Source organism: Tauraco erythrolophus, chromosome 23 (genome assembly GCF_009769465.1).
Source record: "Tauraco erythrolophus isolate bTauEry1 chromosome 23, bTauEry1.pri, whole genome shotgun sequence".
In the NCBI taxonomy this organism is placed as follows: Eukaryota; Metazoa; Chordata; class Aves; order Musophagiformes; family Musophagidae; genus Tauraco; species Tauraco erythrolophus.
In genome coordinates, this window is record NC_141487.1 from 4,957,308 (window position 1) to 4,974,064 (window position 16,757).

At 44.9% G+C, this 16,757-nt stretch overlaps 1 protein-coding gene across 1 annotated transcript; it reads left to right on the plus strand.

Annotated features, from left to right (window-relative positions):
- The first annotated feature begins 6,895 nt into the window (after positions 1 to 6,895).
- LOC104383297 (solute carrier family 2, facilitated glucose transporter member 5) lies at positions 6,896 to 16,757 on the plus strand. The gene is made up of 12 exons (XM_009991428.2): positions 6,896 to 6,952; positions 8,563 to 8,661; positions 9,111 to 9,271; positions 9,779 to 9,903; positions 12,174 to 12,326; positions 12,410 to 12,535; positions 12,820 to 13,007; positions 13,403 to 13,513; positions 14,005 to 14,106; positions 14,516 to 14,591; positions 15,720 to 15,847; positions 16,524 to 16,757. Exons 1-12 carry the CDS (start codon positions 6,896 to 6,898, stop codon positions 16,755 to 16,757), a joined length of 1,560 nt encoding a protein of 519 aa, XP_009989730.1.

The window sequence follows — 16,757 nt, forward strand, 5'->3', positions numbered from 1 at the left end:
CTGAAGAGGGGAAGTAAAATTGCCACCAACTTGGCTTAAGGGAAAACCAAACAAAACACCACAAACACAAAAAAACCCAACCACTCCCTCAGAAAAACCTGTAATTGAAACAGACTCCTTGTTCTCAATTTGTCTTTTTCCATAACAGAGCTCTGAGAAATGCTTTTGGAGGAAGGTGCAACTTGACAGAATTAAATTTCCAGCTCCCAGGGGTTCAGGATGCTGGTTTGTAAAGGGCAGGTATTGGTAATAGCACCTGTGCTGATACAAGTGGAAAGTCTTTGCTCATCTTCATGTAGGCAAGGACAGAGGAAGAAGAACAGCCAACAGAGAACTTAGAAGCGTTGGTAGTTCCTAAGAAACTGACTGCAGCCTAAATATAACCAGTGATGGGATAACAGGGGAGGTGGCGTACAGAAATGCTTGGCTGCTCCTGGCAGATTCCCGTCAGTCTTTGGCATGAAGTGCAGAGGTGGTGCTGGAGCACAGTTCTCCCAGCAGCCGTAGTGTTTGTGAAGATGACTCTGAACTCTTTCTTGTCAGGCATGGGCTAGAGAATTTTAACTCAGGTGTTTCTGAAGGTGGCTGAGGTTGGGGGATGTGACTGTACTTTAGGAATGGGTCCACCGTGCCTGTGTTCAGCTGCTGCAGGGTGACGTCCCTGCGGCTTGAGCTGCAGCAAGCCTGTTGTCCTGGCTTGGGGCAAACCTGTGCACATTGGCTGCAGGAAGATGGGGCAGTCCTGGATTTTAACTGTGCTTCATTTTGAGCAGGTGCGTGTTCATGCCAGAGTCCCGGAGAGGGAGCTAAAGCCTGGGGAAAAGCACTGCTGGAGTGGCCAAGCAAACAGAAGAGGTTCCGCTCCTTCTCCGTGTTCAGATACCAGCTGCTTTGGTCTTGAACTTTGCTCAGGTTTCTCTGGAAGATACTGTTTGGCTGTACTCCAGCTTCCTGGTTTTCTTCTCTCCTTGCCCTCTCCCTCCTCTATAAATCTTAAAAATTGTTTGAAGTTTTGCTTTTCTGCCTGACAAGGCAAATGTATTTTGAGTTCTGGGATGAACAAATATCATGGCAATAGGAGAATTTTAACTGCTGAATAGGACTACCTGGGCATGGATTTCAGTCCTTGTGTGTGAGGGCTTCCAGGGAGCTCCAGACTGGCTCCTGTTCATCACTTGAATGTGGTCAATAGTGTGCAAATGCGCTTGTTTTGTGGTGGGGATGGATGGTTCCTCTTGATGGCTTTATTCCTTCTCCCTGGTGGCCAGGGTTCATCATCAGGGTTTGTGGTGGCAGCATGCTTATTGCCTTCTGGGGAAATCTGAACTCTGCAGACCCCCTTGGTGCTCAGGGATATCTGGATGTACGACCCCAGCAAGGACAGCCCTCACCAGCAGCAAGATGATGCCTGGCGTGTGCTCTGAACTCCAGATGTGCTCTGCTGAAGCAGGAGCTGCAGTCTGTTCTTGCTTTGGGAGTGTTTTATTGGAGCTGGGGAGGGGACGGGTTTTTGTTTGCTATGTGGAGATAACGTTTTACCTTAATTACAGCTCCTCACTTGCTTGGTTTTAAAACATTTTCTCCAACTTTTACAAAATAAAATTTTATTCTTTACCAAGATGTTGTTCAAGTGTGTTGTGATAGGTCTCGGCACCTCAGAATTTGGATGAGAAACTGTTGCAAGATCTTCCTTCAGGTTTTTGTGACTACTTTGAAGACTAAGGCATGTATAGGAAGACAAATCTTTTCTACGTATTTGTAGATATATTCCTCTTCCTGTCATTTTTGTACGTATAGAAATGTAAACCTTTTGTCAGTTTGAGCAAGCTATTCATTAATATGTGTTGTTATAGTTCATTTTTCTGAGCCTATTGCTATGAATTGTAAAAAGACCTCTGAGAAATGAGTGACTTTTGTTTCTCTTAGGCTTGGTTGACCTTGTGGGCTGTGGCTCTCAGTTATGTGAGATTACAAATGCTATGTAATCATGAGATTACAAATTGCACTTTCTCCAGATAAGGCCAGACTGTAAGGTAGCTGGGACTAACACTGGGGAGAGCTGGTACCATCTCAGGACTTACTCAAACAGAGAAAATTTAAGTCATTATGGGGAAAAAACCTGAAGCGTGGGCAGGCTGACAGTTGCGTATTGCTTTGTAAACTGCCATGTGACTCCAACATGTGAATTGAATCTATTCTGAGGAAAGTTCAGCTTTGGCTGTCTCACAGGGCTGGAAGTAGCCAAGACCCTTGGTGTAAGAAGTGGTGCTGGACCGTGGCAATATTCACAACTGATTGAGCAACAGTGTCTATTGCTAGGGTTGCACAATGCTTCCCATCTGGAATAGCTGCTTTTCTGTGGTTTATGAACGTGCCTCAAATTTGACTGGTTGATCTGGGTAGGCGAGGAAAGGAGTCCAGATGCTGAAGACAGCAAGCAGAGGGAAGCTTGCTTTGTTCTGCAGTGTTAGAAGCGATTGAAGGCTCCTTGCAGTATTTTGGCTGCTCTGTCGGGGGGGGCTTGTGACACGTGCTTTGTGTCAACACTCTGTCTTCTGACTGCATGGCAAGCCTTGGAGAAAAATGTTACTTTCTCCTGGAGAGTTGCTCTTCGGTTTCTCTATCCTAAATATTGCCATCCCTGAGCATGTCTTTGCTACTTAGACCACACTGAGTGTAGGAGCTTCAACACATGGACTAAGGGTTGATGTCAGAACGAAGGGCAGGGAGCTGAGCTGTGTGCTGGTTTCCAGTAATTCTTGGGAGTATTTGAGGTTCATAGAGGTTTCAAGTGTATAAAGATAGAAAGAGCTGTATGTGTGGGGAGGGTGCTGGCTGCCTATTATGGACTATGGGAGTGGAGCCTGAGGAGGGGAAATAAGAAAATCTACATCTGCAAAGAGCAGAGCTTGTTAAATAGCAAGAGCTGGAAGGAAACTGGGCTGGAAAGATGAGAAGGACTTGTGGTGGTTGGAAATGGAGTTGGAAGTTTTAAGACTGACTGAATAAAGAAGTACAAGCCTGCAATGAAAATATTGAGTGGAGGAGAGTGGGCTGTGTGAAGGAGGCAGGAGTGAGATGCAGCTCTGGATTGATGAGAATAAAGAGCAAAGGGCTGTAACAGCTGGAGGAAGCTTGTCCGTGCTCTTTCCCCAGGCAGGAGTAGGTTAGAACTTGGTGAGCTCGCCTGTCACTTATACTATCACTGCTGTTATACTGCTTATCAGTACTGTTTATACTGATTTGGTCATTGCAAAATCCTATTCTCCTTTTTTCCGTTTTTGTCTTCTTCTGAAGACTTGAGTCTAATTGTGCCAGATGATCTCTGGCTCTAGGAGTTAACCAAAGCTCTGTAGTACAGGAGGATTTGGATGATGTTGATTTTACCTTAAGATGTAGAAGTTGTGTTTAACGAATCATCTGTTTACAAGAAAAGGATAAATCTTGTTGTTAAAGCAGAGGAGCGCCTTAGAGAAGTAATTTCTGGTTGTGCTGCTACTGTATTCTCTTCTCATCATGAAGAAGAGTTGCAGAGATGACACTGGAGTACTCTAACGCTGCCAAACTTAATGCTTGCAAGACTTATGGTTGCGTAATACAAGTCACTTCTACTCAGAAGCAGTGTAAAAGTCTGTGCTGCACTGAATTCCACGAATCTTGTAGTCTGTGCAACCCTGTGGGGAACCACAGAAATCGGTGCAGAGTGGCATGAGCTGGCAAAAGGCAGGTCTTGGCTGGCACAGTTGGTATTTCTGTCCCAGATAGAAAAATGAGCCAACTAAGGTCTGAGAGGACAGTGTGGGTATTTTGACTGTCAGGTGCTTCTGCTGAACAAAGTGCAGATGGAGATTTAACGTCCACATATTCCAACACTTTCTGAAACATCTTCTGGGTCACACAGCCCTGCCAATAGAGAAAGGACCAGATAGTTCCCTGACCAGATAGTTCCCTGACCAGCTTAACAGATGGTTACATGGTAGGTTTACAGATCTGTCTGCTCCTTTTGTTTTTATTTTGAGGATGCATCTGTGTAGCTGAGGCTCTTCTAAGATGGTCTCCAAAGGCAGCAATGGAAAAGGAAAGTGGTTGACAGGATGCTACCTAGCATTGCCTTTGTGTGATGAAAATAGGGTCTCATTTACTTCTCGGTTCCAGAGCTTCATGTCTGCTACTGTTTGCCTGCAGAGTGTGCTTATTTATCCAGCAATCCCCTTTCCTATTGCTAGGGGTTCAGACTGCTGCATCTACCTCTTACTTAATTGGCTGGAAGCCATTTATGCAGCTAAGAAAGCAGTATCTGTGATGACTTATTTGCAGGCAAATAGTTTGTTACTTAAACTATGGTTTCACCTTGAGGCCCCGATTGTAGCTCAGTATATTGCATATAATACTGGATTACCCTTGACTGAACATGCAATTCCTTCCCAAAATGCAGATGGAAAGGCTTCTAATGTCACTCTTTTGGACATACACTGTGGGATGTCTGCTGATAAGTCTCCTTACCCGCAAGCATTGTGATCAACACACTGCAGCATGGCTGACTGCCAGCTCGTAATCCAGCCATCACTTTTCTATAGCTGACTGCTAATGTTCTCCAGCAGATTTATTCTCCTGGAAACTAAGCTTCCCCTCTTAATGATTTTTGCAAAAGATATCAGGATTTCATAGGATCCAGCTTTAAGCACAGACAATTGGACTAAATGTAAATAGATCCCTGCACACGTGCATGGGAGCTCTTATCATGCGGTGGACAAGTGCAGACGAGAAAAGAGAGATGAGTTAATGTCTTCAGGCAAGTGCACTCTGGGAGAAGAACAGATGTAAGAAGCTTTATATGTGCTGTAGCTGAAATTGAAAACGTGCTTGTAAAATGCCTGTAAAATTGGCTCTGTTGTTACTGCCTTTGTTCTTTGCCCAAGTCCAACATGATCGCAACTGTTGACAGTTATACCCCTGCAATTGCTTTGAAAGTCCAAGGAGAAGTTCATTCACCATCCTGTCTCCATTCGTCGATCTCTTCCAAGATCATTCCAGTGCCAAGTACTACCTTATGGATGTTGTTACCAGATTCTTGCTGTGATTGACAAATATTCAAACCATTCTGCTGCCATAAGCAAACTTTTATGCTGATAAAGGATTTCTGATAATAAACATACGCGTCCTGTTTGATTTCAGTAGGTGCCAAGATTATTTCTTCAAGTTTAGAGAAGGAGTTTAAGGACCATGATAGAGAATTCCCGGTTCTTAGAGTATCAGAGTGGCTGTCTTTCTGCCATGAGCTCCCAGAAGAATGGTACTGTCTTTAAAGAAAAGGAATTTCATGAAAGAAGTTTTTCCTCCTTGCAACTTCCCCACACCTGGGCAGAATAGCTCACTCTCTATTTTCCCTCTTCTGGATGAAGATCTGTGAAAGTAACTAGTTGCTGAGTGAGCTGTCACCTGTCCCATTTGTATTTGTTTCAAGGTGCTTTGAGCAGTGTTTGAAGGCAGAATGGGAAAACCTGAGCTAGCTCAGAGTGTCTGTTAGTGCCAGCTACCTGCATTCTCTCAATGGGAATGCAGAGAAAGGTAGAGGAAGATGAGTTACGGGTGAAATGAATGTTTTGGTTTGCACCTCTGTTCACTTAAGACCCTATGTGACAGGTGGGACTATGAAGCAGGAGTTGTTCCTGAAAGACACAGGAGTGTTCTTGAGGTGTGATCCACTGTCAAGGTATCCTAGCAAACAGAGTCCTGGAGGATGTTAACTTAGAACAAATGCAATAAAAGTCAAACAACAAGAAGTCTAGAGAGTAAGTTGCACTACTCTGAAAGCAACAGGGATCTGTTCCCCTTCCTATTTTTAGAGTAAGATGCTTTCATCTGGAGTGAGACTGCAGCCATTCTAAGAATGCATGAAACACGTGAACAGCTGCTGTTGCTAAAAAGGATGCAATTTTTCAAGCTGGCTGTTAAAGACAGAGGGATTGATAACAAGAAAGTTTGATTCCAGTTTCTCTGGCTGCTGGAGGTATCTGAACTTTGCATTTCTCTGATAAACTCTAGAAATTGTAGTTGACTATTAACCAAGTCCTGTACTGTTCAAAGTAGTCTCATAGTGTAGGAGGTTAATACTAAGCTAGCAACACGTGGAATACCTTGCACGTAGAGGAAAAGGAACCCACGTGCTTTGGTGGAAAACCAGTGTGTTTTGTGCCCTGTCAAAAATACAAATCTGGGAGGCTGAACCTCTTCCCTGCGAACTGCCAAAGTGCCCTGAGCAAGTTGGTGGGTGCAAGGTAGGACAGCGAGCAGTGCTGCAGCCCAGGGGCAGATACGCGATGTGCGGCTGCAGGAGGGTTAATGCCGTTCAGTTTTATCGCGGTGGCCCGTGGCAAAACCTCTCTCCGTTGCCAAGGCAGCTTCCACAGAATGCCCCGATTTCCATAGAATGCGGCAGTTGCCAGGCAGCCGGTCCAGCTGTGCCATCCACAGCTGCCCGTGAGCTGCAACGTGAAGGAGCGGCTACAGACTCACATGGTCTGTGCATATACAGCTGGGGGAAAACAGCTCATTTAGCAGCTTTTCCGATAAGTCTGCCCCTTCTAATTGGACAGATGAGCCTGTTTCCCCTGTAGCTAGGCAGCGCCTCTGTTTTGAGTCAGGATCTGGCAAAAGAAATCTGATCCAGCAGTGAGAGACTTGAACAAGGAAAAGAAAGAGCAGACACGAGGGAGTCACGTAGAGAAGGGAACGATTTGGAAAACAACTTCGGCTGATAGAGCTTGTCGTTGATTGGATCTTTTCTGAAAAGTCGCAGCAGGGGACTTTTTCCTGCGTAGGGCGTTGCCATCCCCTGCGTGGACTCTTTTGGCTATAAAAGCCTGTACTTGGCGTCCGTGATTCAAACACCAAAATGAAGTTGAAAGGAAAGAAGGAGGAGAGCCCCAACAACAATGAAAGTCCAAAGGGGGTAAGTATATCGGACTCTGTACTTCCAACTTCAGTCTCCCGTGGAGATACAAAGCAAACTCTGAGATTTGCAGGTCCTTTTAGAGGAAGGAGATGACCAAGATCTTTTGGGCTAACATATCCACGACTTCTCTCGTAGGGAGAGCAGAGATACATATGTTCCTGAACTCAATTTATGTCTATATGCAGCGTAGCGTTGCACTGAGTCTCCTGACTCCTGACTTTCTCTCTGTCTGCAGCTGACCCGCCGTGTAACTTCTGTGTGATTTCTCCTTCTGTGTGTGAGTTTTCTTTGCTACTTTCAGACCGCTTTTAGGCTGCAGATGCTTCTGGATGGGGGCTGCCTTTCCCAGCAGCATTTTTGTGGAATCTTGCACAATGCAATGCTCATGTATGCCAGTGGTTTTCTAAAAGTGCTGAATGTGAATAATTAACACCAGTGGCTCTCTTCAGCTTCTCTGATTTGTTTAATAAGAGCAAGGCAGCCTGCTTTTGCCTGCTTTTCATCACCAACGAGAGAACGTCAACAGTCTACTTCTCGAAAATGTGTCTGGAAGCCTCAGCGTCCTCCTAATCCTTAGTCTGAAATTGGCTTGAATTTTTATCTCCTGCAGTGCCTTAAACTCTGCAGATCTCTGTAGATGAGCTGCTAGAGCTGCTGAGGAATATAAGGAATACAGGGAGTACTGGCAGCTATTTGGACAAATGCTGGATTAGGGAAATGGCACATCCTTCATGTAAGACCTGAGTTGAGTGTTGGAACATAAAACCTTTCAGACGTTAAAGCTAATGGTGGTGACAGAATGATACATGTCAGTGAAAAATTATTTTATCAATGTAGCAGCAACGAGATATATTAGTAAGCTATAAACCAAAAAAACCCAGAACAGCTCAGTCAATGCAGTAGGGCCAGCCTGAGGGCTGAATAGCAACTAAATGGTGAAAAGCAAGTTGCTTGTAACCCTGAGGACTGTGTACCTGCAAACAGGGCTGGTGTTTGATCCCACTCCAGATGGCAGTTTCACTCTTCTGTTTAACTGCAAAGTGCTGCTCTTATACCCCACAACCAAGCCCTCACTGAGCTACTTGGATAAGTTCTAATTGGCTTCAATAGCAATCGGATTAGATCCATAAACAGCTTGATCCTGAAATGTGGGAGGCAGAACGAGCCAGCATGTGAAAACAGAACAAATGAACAGGAAAGAGATTTTGCCACTTCACGTAAAATCTCTCCTATTTAAAGCTTTCTTGTGCCAATATCCTGTGTTATTTAACTAACCAATTTGCATGTTGGAGAAAGAATAATTGCATACAACCGTTTTCCCTGGGGGGTGGTATTTTAAGAAGGATAACTTAAAAATTATTCATCATCCAAATGATCCATCAGTGCCAGGAAAGAGTGGAATGAATTACCGTAATGACTATGTGCAAATCAAGCAGAACAAAATGAGTTATAATGAAAACAACCCATTGAGCTTTCTTTATACAGTAACATGAAGTGAAAAACACACAAGGCAAGTCTTAGGGTATTTATTTTTACTGAAAGCTATTTATGCCTAAAGCCAAACCTGCTTCTAAGGTGTTTTTGTCTGTTTTCTCTCCTCTCTGCAGAAGATGACACTTCTGCTTGCAATGGTAGCACTGATATCTGGGTTTGGATCTTCTTTCCAGTATGGCTACAACGTGTCTGTGATCAATTCTCCAGCGCCGGTAGGTTGGACTGTGGAGTGGACCATGACCTGAGAGTAGATTTACATGCAAAACAGGGCAGGAACGTAACATTATGGATGTTTGTGGGCAGATGCCTGTACTTTGTGCTTTGAATCACCAGGCACCTGGTGAGAAGTGGTTCCCCAGGAAAGGAAAGGGGGGCTGTTAAGGCATATAACACTGCTGTTCGGACTTTGTGCCCGGCTGAGATGGGGCATGAGGAATGCCTTCCCTTCTGAGAACCAGGCAAATCCTATAAGGCAGGATGACTTGCAGTAAGTTATCTACTCCAGGCTTCTCCATCCCTCTCTAGCGTTCATCTTCCACCTCAGCTGTTCTGCTTTTTATCAAGACATTAATTTAAAGCTTTATGGCGTTTGTTGTTAACTAGCTTTTACAGCATGAAAATCTTACTTAGTGTGCTAAACATGCTCTGTGTTTCATTCCAGTACATGCAAGACTTTTACAACCAAACCTACTTCAACAGAAATGGAGTGCCTATGGACAGTAGCTTCCTGACGTTCCTCTGGTCTCTTACTGTGTCCATGTACCCTCTGGGTGGTTTCTTTGGGTCCCTCATGGTGTGGCCTCTGGTCAACAATTGTGGCCGGTACGTTTAACATCCTTCACCAACAGTTTGCTGGGTTCAGATAAGACTTGCCTCACCAGTCACTCCAGCTCACCAAGCCCATCAGGAGAATGATAGTGTCACACACACCTTGATTGTAAGGCAGATGGGCTGGTGATGAGTTGCTGGATTTAGAAATACGTGTCATCTCCCATGTGTAGAAGAATTTCTATAGTTTCAATATGGTCACGGTCAAGGCCAGGCTATCTGCTGGGTACTGAGCCAGGTACAAAGCAATGATGAAAGTCCTGGGCTGGAATCTGAGGTCAGGCCCAGCTTTTGCTGCTTGGGTTTCCTGAGAAACTTCATTTTTTTCTTAAAGCTTTCATTCCCTGCAGGAAAAAGGGGACAAATAACAATTTTCTCTGATTAGAGTTTGAGATGGTGATTCATTTGAGTTTTGGGCAGTATAACACTGCAGGAATCTATCTGCTATTGGAGCCGTAGAAAAAATAAACTGAATCTGTTTCCTTCTCTATTACTCTCCAGAAAGGGCACTTTGCTGATAAATAACATCTTCTCCATTGTTGCTGCACTCCTTATGGGAACCTCAGAGATAGCAAAAACCTTTGAAGTAATCATCTTTTCACGTGTTATCATGGGAATATACGCTGGTAAGTGAGAGGTTGGATGGTAAAGGGAGACCAATAAGTATTTTCTTAGCTATGTAAAGGTTTTTTGTTCTCACAACAGACGATTTCACAGGTAGCACGGTTTTAACCATACATCTGCATAACAATGCTGTACTTGCTCGAACAACAGTTGTCATCTGCATGTTGCAGAAGTACTAAAGATCTCTAGTAAACGAGACCGGGATTTAAAATGTACAGAGATGTGTGTCTAGGTGCAACTATCCTCTGCAATAAGCATCTGCTAGGCTCTGGAGTTCTAACAGCCAGGAAACATGCTGATGATAATCTGTTTTCCCAGGTATCTTAAAGCAGATGGCCTGGCCTTTTGTCTTTTTCATTTTTTCTTCTTTTTTTTTTTTTTACACAATCAGAAACAGAATAATCCTTCTAAGTCAAAGTCATTGGAGACAAGGCCATCTCCAGTAATTCAGTCCTGGAACTGCCTGTTCTTCCTGCAGGAGAAAAGAAACATTAAAAGGGAGTGCTAAGGGTTCAGAGCCACTGGATTTATTGCAAAGATAGTGGGAAGCCAAGGAAAAGGGTGTATGTGAGTTGCTGGTAGAAGTGACTGTATTAGAGCTACAGTAATACGGAAGCAACAGACACCCGGAACGGCGGGGTACCCCGTGCAGTGCTGTGCTGAGTGTGTGCAGAGCCAGGGTGATAAGGGTCTAAAGAACGTTTAGGCTCAGTTACTTGGCTTTGGGCTAGCAAGACTGACATGCTCCATGGTTTATTAGCGAGATGGGATATCCTGTGAAGATAAAATGAGAAAACAAGAAACTAACATAGGCAAACAGCTTGGTCTGTGGCATGCAGCAATCGCAGTAGATGAGCTAGGGCAGGAAACGTGGCTAGCCTAATGGTTTGGTTTTGGCTTTTAACTCTCCTAAGCCTGGCAGCTGCTGGTTCTCTGACGAAATACTAAGGGACGTTTTAAGCCAGCACAAACTTAAAATGCTACATCTCATGAGTTTAGTCTTATAATGTTTTCTAGTTTCTTTAATACTTGTTTCTGTGCTTTTTAGCTTTCAGACAACAGCTTGATCACCTTTGTAACTCCAAGCTCCTGTAGGCTAGGGACTTTAGAAATGTAAGATAAGAGTCTCGTGGTCATTTGACTCCAGGAGTTTGGGTTTTGCATGCCAGGATTTACAGCGTAAGCACAGGAGCTGGCAGCTCTCGGGTTACTGTGGGTAATCATGCAATGTTCCTCAAAATAACCTGTGTCCTTAGAGTCCTATTCGAGTAGAAATATCTACTCCAGCATGCTACCCATAAGAGACCTCAAACCAGCAAAGCTCTCTGTTAAATGCTGCCAAGCAATTAAAGGAGAAGTGAATTTGTAAAAGTCAGCAAGAAGTCACATCAGCTAGTCTGGACACTGATTTCTTTTCTTGTTTTAGAGGAGATAAAAATTACTCCCTTACACTTTGAGTTTGTTTCCAAACCCAAAGTAGAACACAATTTTTCTTTGCAATTCTTCTTTTTCTTCTTTTCTATTTTGTTGAAGTACTTGACAGACCCTCCTGGGAGAAAGCTGCTTTTAGGAAGATGAACACTGAGAGCCCCAGATCATCTGCCAGCTCTGTAGGCATGACAGGCTACTGCTAGCCTTCTTGGGCTCCTAAAATTCTGTGCTGCTGAGCAGTTAATAAGCTAGACCCTCAAAGCACCAGAAGGTGGGCAGTTTGTTCCGAAGGCCCATCATGCAGATATGGTTGTTTCCTTGCTGTGTTTCAGTTGAAATGGGTGAAACCTCCAGGCTCTTTGAGTTAGCTCCATCATGGGAATGCCTCTGCAGCTTAGTCACAGAGACAATTTCAGTCTTAAGATATGAGTGTAATATTGACAGCTTTGGCGAAGGGACAGCATTTCTTACGAATAGATATGTAGTGGGACAAAGTCCTTTTTCTAATGGCTTCTGGAGAAAGCTAGATTCCTGGGCCTTTCTGAGGGCACTAGGTGCAGTGATGGATTTTGTACCTCTCCACCTACTGAGTGAACCAATGCCATGTGTTTTTCATCCCATATTTCACTGAAGTGAGGAAAATATACACAGCTTATTCACTGGCCAGAAGATGACATTAAATCTTTAACTGGAGCAGAAGGACTTGAGTGTGAGGTTTCCATATGTCCTGTAGTCCAGCAGGGTCATTTTGGCCTCACATATGAAAAAGGCATCTTACTGAAGATGGTGAGTGTGCTGATGTCAGACTGCTGCGTGTCTAACATTGTTTTCTAATTACTAGGTCTGGCTTCCAATGTGGTTCCCATGTTCCTTGGAGAAATATCCCCCAAAAATCTGAGAGGTGCTACTGGGGTAGTACCCCAGTTCTTCATCACTGTTGGGATCCTTATAGCTCAGATCCTTGGTCTCAACAGCATCCTTGGGAATGCTAAAGGTAAAGCCCTGGCTTGGGACTTTTCTGTGGGCTCCATTGAGGAAAGATTTCTCACAGTTGTCGTCTTGTCTCACTTGTTACAGGCTGGCCTGTGCTGCTGGGGCTCACTGGGATCCCATCGCTAATTCAGCTCCTTATATTGCCCTTTTTCCCTGAGAGTCCCAGATATCTGCTGATACAAAAGGGCAATGAAGAGCAAGCTCGGAAAGGTACAGCATCATTGTTTAATGAAAGGGGAGGTGGAATGGGATAGATCTGACTGTGGGCCATGACTGACAGCAATCACCAGTGAAGCAAGTGAGTGTGAAATTCTCCATTGACATGTTGCTGGTGGATGGAATTGCTCCTTTCTCTGCATGTGTGAATCCTTGACTTCCCACTGTGGAAGCGCTGCTCCCAAGGCTGATGTGGTGTTCTGTCTTGATTTGAATCGGAAGAGCTCCCTGTAGACCTGCTTTCTGGGATCCATAACTTACCTTCCTCTCCCAACTAGCTCTGAAGAAGCTGAGAGGCTGGGATGATGTGGATGATGAGATAGCAGAAATGCGCCAAGAAGATCGATCAGAGAAGGAAGAGGGTCAATTCTCTGTACTCAGCCTGTTCACCTTCAGAGGCTTGCGGTGGCAGCTCATCTCTATCATTGTCATGATGATGGGCCAGCAGCTCTCTGGGATTAATGCGGTGAGTTGGGAGGGCATGTGAGAAAGGCCAGTGATAAAGGGATGGGACTTCAGAGGGGGTGATGTGGGGCAGTGCTGACACAGGAGCTAGAACCTGGGACACAGGAGTATGCCTTCCTCAGGGACACTGGTCTGCGTCACGTTGTGGTGGGTTGACCCTGGCCAGGACCAAATCCAGTACACACATGCTAAATGCACAGTCAAGCTATCCTGTTAGGGATGGTTTGGACGTTTTTAAAGTAAGGTGCTCATGCCTGGATCCAGACACCAATGTCTCCAGAAATGAAAGAATTCAGTCCTCAGGCTCTGTGCACCAGGTCCAGGATGTAAAAGCAGCCAAAATGAGTTGTGTTCTGCATTCGGCCACATGTCAACACAGCTGTGATTTTGCTGCAGGTCTTCTACTACGCAGACAGAATCTTCGAGTTCGCAGGTGTGGACAGCAACAACGTTCAGTATGTCACTGTGTCCATAGGCGCCGTCAATGTCGTCATGACTTTGCTAGCTGTAAGTTTCTGCTAGGGCTTTTTGAGTTATAGCTTGTCCAGTCTCCCCTATCCATCGCTGTTGGAATTCGGTTATGTTATTTACGCGTACTCTGAACTGCTTTGCACAATCCATGCCCTGCACTTGGTTGAAGGCAGCTACGTTAATCAAAGTGATTAATCATGACGATTTCTCATATGCCTCAGAAGTTTCCAGTCTCTGGTCTCCAGGCTGATATGCCCTTTTTTGCTGTCCAGTGTTACCATGCAGGGCTTCTGCGCAGTTCTCACTGGGACTGGGTGCTGAAGAATGGCCTGCCTGTTCTCTGTGTTATTGACATATCCAACTTTTTGCGGTTCCTGGGTGACTTCATGCCCACAATCCATCAGTAGATGGTGTAAATGTCACTGAATTTCTTAAAAGACAAAGCCTACCTTAATAAATTTTGGGATAAGAAGTGCTGTGCCCCAGGTGTCTGGTTTCGGTTTCTCACCCTCTTCTGTCTCTTTCAGGTTTTCATTGTGGAATCCCTGGGGAGAAGGATCCTTCTCCTCGCTGGCTTTGGATTGTGCTGTGTCTCCTGTGCAGTGTTAACTTTGGCCCTCAATCTCCAGGTGTGTAGTTAAATGGCTCAGGTGATCCTACTCCTGTGTGTCTGGACCTTCCAGGGAACGGGTCACTGGTATATTTTGAAGTTGCTTCTACACCCTGAGGGGTAGAGGACAGTATGGAAAGTCTCTGTACTTGTATATCTACCTAAAGTAAGCCCAGGAAAAGCTGTAATCTTACTTGTCTGAATACAACTTCCAGTATGTCATGTTCATAATACCTGTTGCATCCATGTGTTGGAAGCAAGGATCACACCCAAGCAATGATTTTCGTGGCTAAGTATGGACAATATCTGGCAATGGAGGGTGACACTGGCTTTAGAATGCCTACAGATCTTGCTGGAAATAGTGCCTTGAATGTGTTGGTGATGTTCAGATAGGAACCACATCTAACCTGTGATTGAATTCTTCACAGAGCACTGTTTCATGGATGTCTTACCTCAGCATTGTGTGCGTCATTCTTTACATCATCGGACATGCTATTGGAGCCAGTAAGTATGCACAGTCTAGCCCAGTCTCCTCCACAAGTTGGGTAAAGCCGAGTGTTATGTTCACTTTCAAATCAAAGGCTTTGTGGAGCTAATCCAAGGAGATCAAATTTCCTCTCTGCGTGGCTATACACCTTGTTGATTGTCAGCTAGGCTTATTTATATCCCAGTTCTTGGCTGGCTGTGTCCGTGAGGCAGGAGAGCATCTGGCTTTCAAGAGGAAAAGCAAAGGCACGATTGTGCTTGTGCCTGAGATTCCCCCAGTAAGATCTGGAGCAAAACTAGGCTGAGATAGTGAGCCCCACCACCTGGGCAGAGATGTTGCATGCTTGCATCTGTAGGCAGCAAATCTCATTGGAAGCAACTGAAATTACTTACGCTTGGCCCTGCAGATCGCTGTGCAGAAGGGAGATGTGCAGATGAACGTGGCTGTTGGAAAGGCTTTGTCCTGACTCAGCTTCTCCGTGCGGTAGAGCACTCTGTTTAGTTTGGAAAGCCCTGCAAGACCCTTGCTGGATGCAGCAATGTGGTTTTGAAACTCCTGTGGAGCTTTCACTGGCAGACAGAATTACACACAACCTTTGCTTTTCCATTTATGCCATCAGGCACATTCAAGCGCCGGGGACAGGGAGGTGGCTGGAGGGGGAACGCCAGGTCAGCTGGACCTGTGGCCTGACCCCGTTAATGAGGACACGGTCTGTTCCCGCTGACGGTGCCGCAGGGCGGCAGTGCAGGGTGCGGGCCTGAGAGCTTGGTCCATCAATTGCTTTTCCAACACCTGCATGTGTTGGGCTGTTTCTTTGTTGTTCTTTTTTTAAGAAGCAATGACTTGCTTAGTTGCTGCTCATAGGATGCTCTCTGGAGAGACAGTTTGTGTTTATGAATATTATTTTACAATTTATGCTGGAGATGAGTTTATGGCTAAGGTGCAGCCATAGGAGAGAAGAGGATGATTGCTGTGTTGTGTTCTTTTATTTTTTTTTTAATTTAATCCCTTATTTGGTTTATTCAGTGTTTCTAAACACTAGTAGTTTAGGAACCACTGCCTACCACTGAAACAAACGTAGTAATCTAGGAATTCAGAGTAGGGGAAATGCCTTCAGGATTTTCAAATATGCAACTACCTTCCAGGTCCGATTCCCTTTGTGATGATCACCGAGATGTTCCTGCAGTCATCCCGGCCCGCAGCGTTCATGGTGGGTGGGTCTGTGCACTGGCTATGCAACTTCACCGTAGGGCTTGTGTTCCTCTACCTGGAGGTAAGATGAAGTCGCACAACAGGGCAAGACTTCGGCTTAAAACTAGTATTTTCACCTCTGTGTTCTTAGGGAGCCTTTTTAATCCTGAGAGCCCAAGTTGGTTCCCAGTACCTGTATGCAGGATTATATATTAAGGGCAAGAAACTGATGTTAAACAGCATTTTTTTCACACCTGTCTGTTGCACATGCTTTAAAATAAGTTATTTTTCCAGGTGAATGTCTGATCCTCAATTCAGGAGCATGGAAAAGATTGCCAACTCCCTGTTTTCCATGGAGGGATGGGGGTGGGGTGTGTGTCTCAGGGAGCCAATGTTAGCATTTGTTCTCTAGGTCACCAGTTCAAACTGATCCCCAGTTGTAATGACCCATGAACTGCTACAGGCGCTGGTTTTAGCTTGTGCAAAGGGAGCTGTTGAGTTTAGTTTGATTTATGTAACAGATCCTTGCCCTCCTTTTCCAGTAAATCCATGGTGGTTTCCAATAAATCCACGGTGGTGATATGAGAAGATAGAATCTAGAACCACCCCTAACTTCTAGTTGTTCAGCTTAAAATATGTGCACATCACTGTTGCTGCTTTTTTTATAGCTATTGGAGGGTTCAACGTATCCAAATCATGAAATGTACGCAGCTGGAGTATTCCCCTGATCCCGGCTCTGTCTTCTTTCGTTGCCCTAGGCTGGACTGGGGTCCTACTGCTTCCTCCTCTTCTGTGGCGTTTGCCTTGCCACTATGATTTACATCTTCTTTGTTGTTCCTGAGACGAAGAACAAAACCTTCATGGAAATCAACAGGATCATGGCCAAGAGGAACAAGGTGGAGATTCAGGAAGACAAAGAAGAGCTTAAGGATTTCCAAACTGTCCCAGCCGGGCAGGAAGAGAAAAAAGAAGTCTCTAGCAGTGAGCTGTGA